Consider the following 14,502-nt stretch of genomic DNA (forward strand, 5'->3'; position numbering starts at 1 on the left):
GATATGTCTATAATTGGATATTCTTGGTAAATATAGGATTTATTTTTCAGATTCTCTGGCAAATATTAAAAACTGGCTGGCATATGATGTCAAAAAATAAATAAATCGATGTTATATCTTATCAAGATTACCTTAGTTATACCTACCGCATCTAACGTTTACGAAAATACAGTAATGTAATATTTGTGTAAACTACGATCATGTAGCTATTTATTTGTTGATGTTATATAGATCATTTTCAAGAATAGGAATCACCCTAAATAACTCATCTGTTCTGTTATTTTGAGAAAAATCCAAAGGCAAACGAATTTTAATTTTGAGGACGACACATTTTGAGGTCCGACTCAATTTCATTAAGTTGTCCCTTTGCCCCCATCAGCTTTTCACTCAATTCTCTTAAATGACGAGAGAGGGATCGATGGTTTTGATGGTTTATATCTTGAACTGCATACATTATTTTAAAGTCTATTATCATTTGTTAAAAAACATCGATAATTATTTTATTCTATAAGATACAAAATATAAACTGTCGTGTATTGATAATGTTAAAATAATATTATTAACTGTTTATTACTTGTTTTTACTTTTTTAATATGTAGGCAGACCTTCTTACAGCAAGGATTTACTTTTGCATAGTATTCAGGCTTTATAAATAAGTTTAGCTTTAATGTTATGATAATCTCTGAATAAATACAAAGGAAGGTTCAACCACGATACCTGTCATTCTCATGCTACTGTCTGGTCACCTTAAGTGAGTAGTTGACACAACTTAAACAGAAACTTTGGAAGAAAAGAATCATTTGAGAGTGACAGCCAGGAGACAACGCCGGTAACTTTGCCCATTGCATGGAAACCAATGAAGCTTATTTTGAAAACCTCCAAGTAAGTACAGTTAAAGTCAACTAATTAGTATTATTACTTTATTAAAACAAGCTAGAAATATTTGTCAAGTAACTAATGACAAATTAGTTAACGGTTAAAGGGAAGTACGGTTAGGTATCATTAAAACCATAAAACACACGTTGGGAACATGTTTTAACAGTGCACGCAGCAATGGAAGAAAATTGAGGAAAAATCCCAAATAGTTCAAAAAATACTTTTCAATTATGGGGTCACTTAACCCTCCCCTTGCCATTCCAAATTCTTGAGGTACAAGTTTGAGGGTCAGTGGGCAATACCTACAACAACGTAAAATTTGACAACAAAATATGTTCAGTAAAAATAGTTTGTTTCTGAATTTTCTTCTTCAAAATTGAACAAGAATTGGGTTATTTAGAGTGGCTACCTTTTATTGAAATGTCCTGTACGTATTTATGAACTAAAAAAACTTACGTCACCTCAAAAAATTAATCCATAAATTTTAGAACAAATAAATTATAGTAACCTAAACATCCCACCCAAATAAAGCATGTGCACAAAATTTTAAAACGTCGAAAAATTTAAAACTTTGCCTTGACAACAGAACCTTGTGTGTGTTTTCTTTTGCAGAATGAGTTGAAATGGGAAGTGAAGATTTCTGCATTCCTCCATTTTCGAGAAGGAAAAACTGTGCAATAAGCTGTGGTGTCCCAATTTGCATTACAAGTTCGCGCTGAAGAAAAAAAACAACGGCGTGAAATCGCAGTTGAATAATTTGAATCTGAAAAATAAATTAAGAAAATCGTTAAACATAGGCCGCCATGTGCACCGTGCAACTTTAGTTTATTCTTGTTATTAGTTTTGGTGGCTCGTCTAGAGAATTTGTAGGTAGTAATAAGTTGGTGAGGGGGTTGGTAGTAAAGCAGACTCGTTTAAATTTAGATGCGCCACTTGTTGTTTGTCTTGTGTAGGTACAACTACGTGATAAGTATTAACGTTACCTATGGTTTGGTCTGGTAGTTTCATAAAATAGCGTTTGTTTAAACGAAACTTAAATGTACCGACGGCGACGCCATAGTTTTGTCCACAAACTAATTAACATTATACAGCAAAAGAAAATTACTGAGGTTAAAATTGTGAGATTAGAGAAATATTGTATGAGGTGAAAATTTGAAAAGTTAACAAAATTTACATGAAATTAATATTTGCCACACTTTATCGACGATTCAAACAAAAACTTTATATTATGTCAAATTATATCATGATCTAAGTGATTGGTTACTTAAAAAAAAGCAATTTACTTTGAGAGTTTAGAATACCGCGAACTGGTTACCCCAACAAAACACTTAATGAACAAACACAAAAATATCCAATCATCGTTGCGAGGAAAAAGCGTCTCGGTGATTTAATATTATTGTTGCGAGGGAATACCTCGATGATGCATATTTTAGCGTTGCGAGAAATAAGCCTCGATGAAGTAATCTATCTGTAGCGTTGTGAGGACAAGCCTCGATGATGTAGTCAATCTTTAGCGTTGTGAGGACATGCCTCAGTGATGTGATCATGATAACGATGATAACCGCCTAAGGGAAGAAATTATTTTAACCCCCCGCCAGTTCGCAGTATGAATTTTGTTAAGTTAACTGCCGGAAATGAACTATTAGCAATCTTGTGTGAAGAATTAAGAAGTGTTATAATGTAACACTTACATATATGCATCCAGAAACTTATTCGTAGTTTGTTAAACAGAGAATTATTATCCTGATTAAATGCGAATTGCTTTTTTCTTGGCCAAAATCGTCAATTACTCTACCAACAGATGTTTCTTCGGCATTAACTCTCTCTCTCTCTCTTTCTCAAATACTACTGTCAAGGTTTTTTATTTTTACAAAATACTGCTAATTTTGGATTTCGTCTGATAAATTGTCAGTGAAGTAAAATTCGCCCAACCCTTTAAAGCAACTTGGTTTTAAGTTACGTATATTCTTTGGATGTAAAGAAAATAATGAGTATGACGACACTTTTGTTTCGGAAAATCGTGTTGTTAAGGAAAGAATTAAATGATACAGGTATGGAATAAAAGTGCCTATTTTAAAATAATTTTCCATGCTTTCTGTGCTGTGGTTCGCACGCCCACTGGTGAAACAGTTCTGAAGCAACTGAAATTTCCACTCGAAGTCGATGGCTACTCTGAAAAACCGCCATCACTTGTAATAAATACCACCACTCATTTTATACTTCTTCATAGCTGAAGTATCATCATCAGTATTTGTAATTTTTCTCTTGAACAAATTTCGAATATCCATATTTCTGTTTCTAAATAAAATAATAAATATTATAGTCAATAAAACGCCGGTTCAACAACTGTTCGTCTTTACACGTCACTTCGCCATAGATAAAAAGTGAAAACGAAATAAATTTTTGGGCATAAGCAATAAAATGTTTGCTCTTGTAATAACTGTAAAAAAAATAACGAAACAACCCATAATTCAGTACCGGTTAAAAAGGATAGATTTATGATGGTTTTAGGCAAATCTGGGCCAAACAGAGGGTTTAAGTTTGTCACATTTCTGTGTTTGTGTGGCAATAAAACTGAAAGTGTAGGGCATGTACCTACTCTTACAGATGTGCTGAAGTTATTATACATTTTATTTTCTTGTGTGACACCGAAAAAATAAACAACTTTTTACAAATGGGAAGTAGGATATTTTATATTTTAAATTGTGAAATGTCGAAGGAGATGGATGGTTTTGCCTAACTTAAATGTTATTTAAATTTAATAGATTCTCATTTGGGAATTTTAAAGTAGTAATTAGCAGTATTCTCGAATTTAATAAATTTAAACATTGATTCTTTGATGATGAAACTGGAAATGCCAAATAAATTTTATAATGTCCATAAATAACCTTTTTTCGTAGATTCTTTAGGCCATAATGTATTTGATATATCTATACAAGTTAATGTATTAATGTTAAAACAATTCGATTATTGAAACAACATAAAACACTAATACACTTGGCTCGATAAATAAGCTATGCCTAAAAAGAAGTAGGTAATTTATTGTCTTCCGCTCATACATTTTTTAAATGAAATGTGTGTGTATGAACGTGTAATTAATTACCGACTTCCGAAATGGATTGTTAGCATTAGCGTTTTCAGTGGCGACTAAATATATTTTACTATTATTTATTTACGAAATAAGATCTAATATAGAAAAGAACAGGAACGTAACCAAATATAAATTTGGGGTATAGAAAAGTAAAGCAAATAAACAAACAAATTAATAAAACAAAACTTAGAATTTAGAAAGTTCAACAAAGAGTTCATTTTCGTGGGCGAACATTAGGATATTGCTAGTTCCCAACGCAGGAATAGGGTGGATGAAAATAATAGGAAGTAATGCACCGAGATTACTACCTTGTGGGACTCCTATTTTCACTAAATACTCCCGTGAATGAAGTCCGTTGACGTATTGTGTGCGACCTGAAAGATGTTCACCAAACCAGGGCAGTAGGGTGCTGCAAGAACTTGTAGCAACCCAGCAACCATCTTGTGCAACATTTGATGCTTAATGAAATCAAAAGCTTTACACATGTCTAGCTATACAGTTTTAAATCTACTTGCCCATTTTTATCAAGAACACGACAGATAAACTGAGTCATTAGTTATCGTAGATCTGCCCTTTACAAAGCCATGCGGTATGAGATAAATGGTGTTTTTTAGCTAGAAATATAACTTATTGTAGATGACGATTACTGCTAGCTAATTCTTAATCAGTTTTAACAAGTGCTGTCTGCAATAACCAGCGTTATTGAAAATTTGCATTCCAATTCTAGAACTAGCATCATCTACCTACAGATGTCTTTTGAAATGATTTGATTGCTTAATGCGTATTTAAACAAGAATTTTAAATTGTCATTAGATATTTATTATAATCACCTGAATTTATGATAAATCTACAAAACATGGAATATATATTTTCAATATAAACTCTTGTATGTTGCAAAAATTAGAATATTTTAACAATGCCACTTTTCTTGATCTAAGTACACATATAAATTATTACAAATCAAACTAAACTGTGGTCTGCTAATGAATGTGTTCACATGAAAAATGAAAACTTTTTATTGAAAATACTGAAATTATAATGCTTTTATCACCAATACTGGTTACAGTAACTTGAAACTGATTTGCAAACTGGAATGTATGAGTAGCTACAAGATAAGAAAAGTATTAGATTTATATAATGAATATTACTCTATTGAGATCATCCTCAATTTCTGTGGCTTAAATATTAAATATGAATAAAAAAATAGTTTTTGCATGTGACAATATATAAAATACCAAAACAATTAATTCTCCTATGACTGAATCAAAATTTCTTATATTTAAGCCAGTTAACTTTACTTAATTTATTAATTTACTAGAAACACTGACCTTCGCAAGTTATTAAATAAGTGACAAGGGTAAAATTCACAGCACTTTTCTTAAATACTAAAAAAAAAAACACTGTCAATGAAAAACAATAGTTACTCAATAACAGTAAAAAGACTACATTGCTTGATAAGTAGAGATACAAATATACAATCAAATTAAAACAATTACACACCTCATTTATGAAATAAATTGCTGGATCAGTGCTTGAACATTTACTATTGGATTACAGAATTTGAAATAACTGTTCAATATAACACGGTTGTCCTACTGTATATACAAACTAGAGTTACCGCAACCTGTAATATTTACGAATTTAAAACTTTTATCGTTTTTAAAAACTCGCAAATATTATGTATTGTAGGTTAAATTCCTACAGCTTTGTGGATAAAATATTAATACTTATCCAATGTACATATTACAAAGTCATGATATGACAAATGAGATTCAATTCTATTTTGTGTACAAAACCACAAATTTATAAACCGTATAAATGTAAAATTTTGTTTTTTGTAGTCCGTACTACAAAATTTCACTCCACTTTGTCACAGCTCTATTTTTTTATAATCATATAATATTCTGCATCATGGCAGTGTACTTAATACAAACTGTAGATATTTGATAGGTATATTGTCGCTTGTGTATATTTTGTATATTGCATATCAAAATAAAAGTTTCAAAAACAAATTTAAGACTTAAACTATCGCAATATAAAGAACAAAATATGTTGACAGAATATGTATACTCAAAAATATAAATTAATACCAACAGAAACCACAGTTAATATAAATATGTACAAAAATATATATATAAAAAATATTAACAAAACCATATAAAATTCTACTAAAAATCTAAATTAAAGCCAGAGTCACTGTCAAATGAGTTTAACAACTCCTGGTCTGTAAATGCTGTTGTATCTGTTGTCGGAAGATTATCTAAGAATTCGAGACCAATAAAATCTGTATTTTGCGAATTAAAACTGTTCAAAGAATTGTTTTGGTTGCTTGTCGTATTATTTACAAGTTGATTGTTCATATTTTGTTGCTGTAACGATTGATTGGTCACTGTCATTGACTGCGATTGTTGCATGTGAATACTTGATATATTTGATATGGACATCTGAAATAAATATATATCCATTAATTTCATTCAACAAATTGTGTGTTCGCAATACATTACCTGAGAATTTTGTTGTTGCATCATATTTTGCTGTTGCATATGATTTAACATTTGATTCATGTTGTTCATTTGTGACATCGGACTGCCACCCTGACTCATTACTTGAGCCTGACTTATCCCTTGCTGATTCCTAAGTTGTGGATGTTGAGCAGACAATTGCATACCTCCAGCATTCATGTTAAAAGCTAAAAATTTCAATGTTTGTGTTAACACGAAAATTTAATGTGAATTAGCATTTTTGCTAACAAGAAACATAAAATGCACCAACCAATAAAAGTACAGCAAATGCAAAAATTTTATTTGTGAAAATTTTTATAAAATACGAATCAAATGGTGGTACAGTCATGATAATTGACGTCACTGTGCAATTTAAGTTAAATGCGAAAATACTAAATCAATTGTTGGCTTGTTGATAAATAATTACAGAAATCTTGTAAAAACGGGAACAGTAGTCACGGGAGCTGCTTACATGTTTTTTACTGAGATAGTAATACTATTATCTTAATGTGTAGATTATATATTACAAGCCACAGTTAATCAGTTGCTGGGCACGGAACCAACATCCAATCACTGACTCGTCCTTTATAACTTTCCACACTGTGTGAAAGAAAATTATTTTTGTGAAAATGAATGTTACAATGTTATTTAGAAATTTACATTAATTACTAATATATGTTTGCAGTAAATGTCAATACTTTTTTTAGAGGCGTATTTTCTTTTTTTTTTTTGATAAATGTATATTTAGTATTAAATACCTTGCTGCATATTTGGCCTCATTTGTGGACTAAAGTTACTATTTTGTTGTTGCATAAGAAGATGACGCCATTCAGTACTGCCATGTTGCATGGCTTCCATGCCACTAACTGGACCTTGTTGACGTGGATATATATTTCTGTTCATCATATGTTGTTGCTGCTGTTGTTGTTGCATTATATACATATTATGTGGACGAATCATCGGACCTAATTAAAAAAAATTAAAAAAAAGATTAAAATACTGAATTCTTGAGTATTTAATTTGTGGATATTAATTAAGACAATTATAACACTTCGTATGTGAAGAATTGAAACGTTTTTCGGTTTCATCCAGATAAAAGTGATCATTAAAATGTTTAATTTTTTCCCTACCTGAAGGTGGCATCGGTTGATGAGGCATTCTTCGAATGTTGGGTGGTGCTCCCGTAAACCTAGGTTGCACACCTTGCATTAATCCAGCAGCACTGCTTTTGTAATCTGGAGGTGGCGGCCTGACCATGTGCTGCTGTAACGCAGCTGCCTGTTGTGCTCTCAACATTTGCTGTTGCTGTAGGAGTTTCTGTTGCTCTAAAGTTTGAGTATTCATCATACGTGGTCCCATTCCACCTTGAGTTCCCATAGGTCCTGGTCCCATTGGTCCGTTTGGTCCCATATTATTTGGTACAACTACGAAAGAATATTGATAACAATGCACTGAGAATCTATCTTCATTTATTACCATTAGGTCCACTAGCACGCTGCCTTAAACTCTGTTGCGTAAAATTAATTGTCTGAGTTTGAGACATAGAATAGCTATCCGCCATCTGACCAGAAAGATTTCCACCCATTCCACCAGGATGCTGCATTCCGGACGGGCCACCCATTATACCGCCCATTGCACCTTAAATGTTAATAATATTATCAAACTCTTCGTTACATCTTTTATCTACCACATATTCTGATTGTGATGTTGCATTTTCGCTGAGTTTCTTATTAATTTTATAAAAACCAATTACTCTATAGCCTCTTTTTTAATTAAAAATCCAACACCTCAGTTACTCGCAAAATACACGTCGTAACGCTACATGAGAAAGTTAGATTAAAGTTTGTAAACGATAAAGACGTTGTAATTTAGTCTTACACTTAACATCGCTCCAAATTAACTCTTAATAGGTACATACAAAAGCAACTTTACAAATTTTTGTATGATTAGATTGAATTTAAGCAGGTTTTTTTTGATGCCCCGCCTCAGTTTACAATCAAAGTGTCATTTTATTTAGTTTATGATTATAATATTATAATTATTTATAATTCAACAAATGGAGAATCTTAAATAAGTAAAAAACTTGTACCTATTTTCTACCTCCGTATAAAGATATGTCTTATTTTTTATGGTTACTAGAAAAACGCTTAGGATTTTTTAACATAAAAATTACAGAGTGTTTTACACGGTCTATATTGCACATCATTTCTACGTAGAAAACCTTACACTTGATTTATTTGGTAAATCAAAAAACACGTTATGCAGAAGTTATGTCTTAATTTTAAATGGTTTTTCTATTAATTAAGGTGAACAATCGTTCCATAAATAATAATTATATTATGTTGCTTGAACAGAATCTGACCACAAATTATTCCATGAATTTTAAGCAAGCAAGCGTGGCTTTGGTTTTTTTTTTATTTCAGGTCTAGACTTGCCAAAATTGGTCTTACAATTGTGAAAAAGAGTATTTTTGGAAAAACGTGAATTTCTAAAAAATACTTAATAAATGTGTAAATGTGCCAAATACTTTGAGAACAAAAAAAAAGTTATACTGAAAACTTGTTTTTTTCCTATTTTTAAAATATTCTGTAAAGAATGACGCTCGTTTATAGATTATTATTATTTAGACCACTATTGTACCAACAAAAAGTAATTTGACTTAACTGTTTATAGATTACAGCAAAGTAGTCAGCAAAAATTGAAATTATTCACGAGTAAAATGCATATCGATTGCAATTGCAAACAATTACATGGAATATTCTCTATTCAGCATTTGCAAGTTTAGGACAGTTACCTTCAAATTAAAAGAGGTAACAAAAATAATTACAGCCACATTTTCTAAAAACGTGCTCATCGCATATCTTGCTGATTTACCAACAAAAGTTACGCCACCAACACTGCGGGGGCTTTGTTCACTGTCAAAGACAACTTTAATATTTTAAATGTACTTTGATATTGAAAACCCGCTAAACTTATTTACATCATATTTGAAAAGAAATCTTGGATGTTAGTCCACAAAGTAAAAACTCAAGAACAAATGAAATGATTCCTTTCTAAAACAGATGAGAAATAAGAAAGCCAATGTTAATTGGTAGTTAAATTCTTGTCTAATTCGTGCAATCTTTTTAGATTGCTCTCAATTTTCGCATAGCAGCAAATTTTCAAAAACAAAGTTTAAATACATTGGTGATTTAAAAACCGCAATACTAACAAAGGTATCTGATAAAAAAAAAACACAAATCCTTGCAGTTGCAGATGACGATTACTCCACATTGTACGGAAAATACAATTTTATTAAGTACCTACTGAAATTGAACATGTCACAGACAAGGTATAGGCATGTTTAATTTATCAAAAAGTAGCTAATTACTACACTGGTCATTGTTTACGACGAACATCAGTTACATTACTGGATAGTGCAAGCGCTGCAAGTCTTAAACAGGCATGATGATGAATCAGTCAAAATATGTCAAAAAAAAAACATCTTGAGTTTGTAGCTAGTATTAGCGTCTCAAATACATATTAGAGTAAAAAATAAATCACTCTTGAAGTCTTTAAATTCAGTTCTCCAAATTTAAACATAACTTTAAACCTGTGAACTTTACAGGCCATAAAAGACTCTTTTATGTTGAATTTATAAATAAAAAAATAACATCAGTTATTCGTAGAACAAATTTTTGTCATTTTTCGATGATCATACCTTAATTATACAACACAATTTTTTTTAAAGAAATATTTAAAGCAGGGATTTTGTTACGATTTTTGGTGTATATTTACCTTGTAAATTTCCAGGACCTGGACCCGAAAGGTTTGCTGGCCCTTGCATGCCTCCAATGGGTCCCCCTTGTGAATTAGGCATTTGCTGACCGCCGGACATCATGGGACTTCCCAAATGTGGTCCGCTGTTTTGATTTTGTGATGCCTGCTGAGAATTATTTGTGTGCATCTGAGCATTTTGTTGCTGGTTTGATGACAACGGACTTTGTTGTGGGACGTTTTGTGTGTTCTGGGATTGAGAGGACGTGCCGTTCGTGGACGTATGCTGATTAAAGTGCATTCCTTGTTGTGCAGCTATGGAAACATTGCCTTTCAAGTCGCCGCTTAAATGGAGGTGTTGTCCAGCTGATACCTAACACAACATTACATTATTTGTAGTTGTAAAATGAAAATAAGTAGTATTTAAAATGTACACGATAATGTACACAGATTCTTGGAATATATGTGAAATTAACTAGTATGTGAACATGGCAAATGTTTTGCTTGACTGTCGTTTAAACTGTTTTGCACAAACATGCTAATATCTATAGTTTATTTAAAAAGACCCTATAAAATTAATTGCATAGAACTTCCCTCTGTTCTAAAGAACAATAATTAAACATTAGACATATTTTTTGATTTGTTGAGACAAATTATAGAAACACTTCTAAAAACTAAAAACGTATTTGTATAATGACGTAAATCAACTTGATATTTAATTTTGGAAACCTACATTTTTGTATTTGGTGAGCTGTGAAACATGGGTGAAAAATACACCACTGCAAGAGTTACTGCTAATAAGTAAAATAGTTTTTTCGAAAGGTTTGGAATTCTTTTTGGGATTTTTTTGTTATCTATTAAAATTTATTATCAGCAGTTCGACACTAGACTGATCTACCTAAATATAAATTTAGTGCTTGACATTTAAGAAAATTACGACGATACGTTAAAAATGTCTACAAATACAAACTACGCTTATATTTTGAAAAATCAAAATTAACTTGTTTCCAAATAAATTTATTCATCCATTCCTCCGACGCGCTTTAAAGAGGCATTAAATAAAACCTTGGTTCGGTGGTATAATGGACACTGGAATGACGACGAGGCTGTAATTTGTTTAAATTTGTATCTCTATTTTACGTCGCGATGACATTGACATAAATAACGTTAAATCATTATTCACTACGTAGCACGAAGTGTAAACAATTTCTTTACAGTCTCGAAGTAAATTATGTAAAAAAGTTAACTGCTACGCAATCAATTTTGATTTATATATCAGAAGGGTTTTATTGGCATTTTGTGAACGGAATAAGATGAAGTAACAACTTTGTACCTACAACAAAAGAAAAGACGAAAGTTGACAACCTATGCTGGAAAATTCTTAGGGGGAGATTCTCGAAACTTGATAAGGCCTTGCAAGGATTTGCAAATTCAAAACCATAGCAACATGTATTGTTGTTGCATTGTATTTGGAGTTTCGATAGCGATTTTCAACTTATCGGAGTTTCCAGAATCTCCCCCTTACTATTTAAAAGATTTTTTCCAACTTACTTAAAACTTTGCTATGCAACAGGTTTTAAACTTAATTTACTCAGCGAGGAGGTAATAATCTTAAAAGAAAAGTGTCATTAAAAATTTATACGTATACGTATAATAAGAGCAATCTGTGTATAGGAAAATATTTTTTTAACTTTTCTTGTTGAAAAAATTGCTGCAAGTCTTGTTTTTAGTACGTTTTCAATGATTTACAAATTATGGCGTACTGGTGATCAGCAAAACACTGCCATGAAGTGATCGACACAATTTTCACTAATTTAAAAACCACATTATTAACATCATTCTACCTGTGGTTAGGCCATAACTGAAAAAAGTTCCTCAAAATTAGAGCTTAATATGTATCTTTGAAATGATGAATAAATAATAATTAATTCTAATTACCTGCACGAGAAAAGAAAAAAAAGTCTACTTAATTGTGGAAGTTTGCATAATTTCTTCTACCAAAAATATGCACTACTACAATTTTATATTCTTGTACATATTTCATTTCGACTACAATGTATATTTATTTACATGACTGTGACTACGAACAGGACATACGTTGCGCGATACACAGTCTACTTTAAACGTAAAATGTTTTCTAGTCGCGTTATAAATCGAAATGTCGTGAGTAAAATAGCTGAATGTTGTAGTAGCCGAAACACTACATATTTCAAATCATTTTGACGAAGTTTGTTTCTAAAATTAATTCGTGGAAGAATAAAATATTTTTTGTAACATTTCGAAAATGTCGAAAAACAAATCAAAAAATTTCCTTATGAAATACGAATAATTTTTTCACCTCCTAAGATCCAATAACGAGATTTTTGTACGCAAAGAGGAAATTCGCGGTCTTGTTCACGTACAGAAGCAAAAACAACGGTAATTCGACTGTATACACGATCTACTAGAACAGAAAACGGGAAATTTATTCAAGAAGAGAGATCTTGGAATCAGTTAATATTAACCATATCCTTGTTTTTATTTAAAATTTATTAAAAAATTCTGCAATCCGAGCCTCTCAGTTTTGCTTGGATAGACCGAAGTGTGACATAACAACGAAGTAATCGTCGGAAACGTAACCCAGAACTCTGTAACAATGGACAGTTTCTACAGAGGAATTCGAAACTTTGTTACGTAACGCCTTGATTAGTGGCAAAAATTGGACTATTATTAATCTTGCAAATTGTAAATGTACGCGATCAGATCTGAAATTAAACGAGGAAATTAATTTCTGAATATAACGGTTGTAGTAGACGTTTTCATAAATTAAACACGAAAATTCCGTATAGCACAATCTAATACAAGCATAAATTATAAAATGAACTCATCATACAGGAAGTCGTCTGATGTGTTAACGAACCAACAACATCACGTCGTCTTCATAGATGCGATGCTCATCACGCATAGGATCATTACTTTATCGATACGACCAGCGAGAGACAAAGATTCATGACGTGTCGAAAAAGAGGTTGAAATACATTGTGTACTCGCGACTGTTAGCTTGGAGCGTGCCTCTACGAACTCGTGCTGCTGAAAACCGTCCAGGAGGTCATTATTTTGTTGACCTAACAATTACGCCCACTCATTACAAAAATTTTCAATTTTTTGGACTGCGTTCGTCTTTCTTTGTTTGAGAGTCCTTAAAGGAATAGAACAAACATGACATACGTAATATACTGAAGTTGTACATGCAACATTTAACACGTCGTGAGTAATTTTAAACATGTGTTTTTTTTTTTATTTTGATGATATCGATAAATGTAACTATTATCGTATTGGGTTAAGGTTATGCTATGTGAAATGTGTAATTTCACAAGTGAATATACTCTTTTAGGAATTAAGGTTTAAATCTAACCTCTGTTCATTCATTTCGGGACAGACAAAAATCTGCCAAATGTAATATAGACCTCGCATTACACTTCGCACGTTTGAAGATTACGCTCAACTTGTTGGCGGGGATGTATTAATATTGATAGGTACAATGTTACACTAACCGTAACGTAATTATGTTTCTATTTTTGACAATTACGTGACGCTGATTGAGATCTCTTCAACAATATATTTTGAACTGACATCAGTTGAAAGTAAAATAAGAAATAGATACATTTTTAATTGTTAATGATTTACCATCTTCACAATAATGTCTTGGAATTGTTATGTAATCAAGTGCAGTATTAATCAGAAATCATAAAATGACTTATTCCGGTATTAAAAAAATGTTGTAAATTCATATTATAGGATTTTATTAAATATCCGTAAGACTGTAGCTCGATTGAGGATGAAAATTCACTGAATTTTTGGTAGGTTAGTTCTGGAGAATTTGCGTAGGACTAATTACTATACTTTAAATTAGCGTAGCGTCAGTTATGGAAATAAACAGATTTTTATCACTCTGTACGTTACAGATAAATGTGTTTCTATGGAAACTTAATTCCATAAATACCAGCTTTATGCTGACAGAAATGAACAGTTGAACACATTTAGCACCTTCTAAATAAAAATTCAGCAACATTTTCTCTCATCAATAATATGAAGACAGAAAGAGCAAAATTTCACTCGAGGTAATTTCACGGTTAAATTTATAAAATAATACAATCAACAAAAAATTATTTTTTCAGATTTTAAATTAGCAAAGATTATTATGATGACAAGGCAAAGTAGTTCGTTCGAACTATATTCGGACGAAATAAATTTTGTTTTTTTCCATCAATTTTTAACTGGACATTGTTTTTAATTAAT

The 14,502-nt window shown here is 31.5% G+C and overlaps 1 protein-coding gene across 1 annotated transcript in view; it reads right to left on the bottom strand.

Moving 5' to 3' along the window:
• Positions 1-4,763: 4,763 nt before the first annotated feature.
• The window catches only part of LOC135129192 (neurogenic protein mastermind-like), a 66,551-nt gene continuing 56,812 nt past the window's right edge, over positions 4,764-14,502 (bottom strand). Inside the window, exons 4-9 of the mRNA XM_064056310.1 lie at positions 10,246-10,597; positions 7,945-8,106; positions 7,599-7,892; positions 7,227-7,433; positions 6,472-6,656; positions 4,764-6,411 (exon numbers count right to left, since the gene is read on the bottom strand). Of these exons, the coding sequence (XP_063912380.1) occupies positions 6,136-6,411; positions 6,472-6,656; positions 7,227-7,433; positions 7,599-7,892; positions 7,945-8,106; positions 10,246-10,597 (1,476 nt within the window). The 3' untranslated portion in view covers positions 4,764-6,135. The remainder of the gene's footprint in view (positions 6,412-6,471; positions 6,657-7,226; positions 7,434-7,598; positions 7,893-7,944; positions 8,107-10,245; positions 10,598-14,502) is intronic.

Source organism: Zophobas morio, unplaced genomic scaffold (assembly GCF_036711695.1).
Source record: "Zophobas morio isolate AGI-343-1 ecotype UQ-CSIRO unplaced genomic scaffold, CSIRO_AGI_Zmor_V1 ptg000014l, whole genome shotgun sequence".
Taxonomy (NCBI): Eukaryota; Metazoa; Arthropoda; class Insecta; order Coleoptera; family Tenebrionidae; genus Zophobas; species Zophobas morio.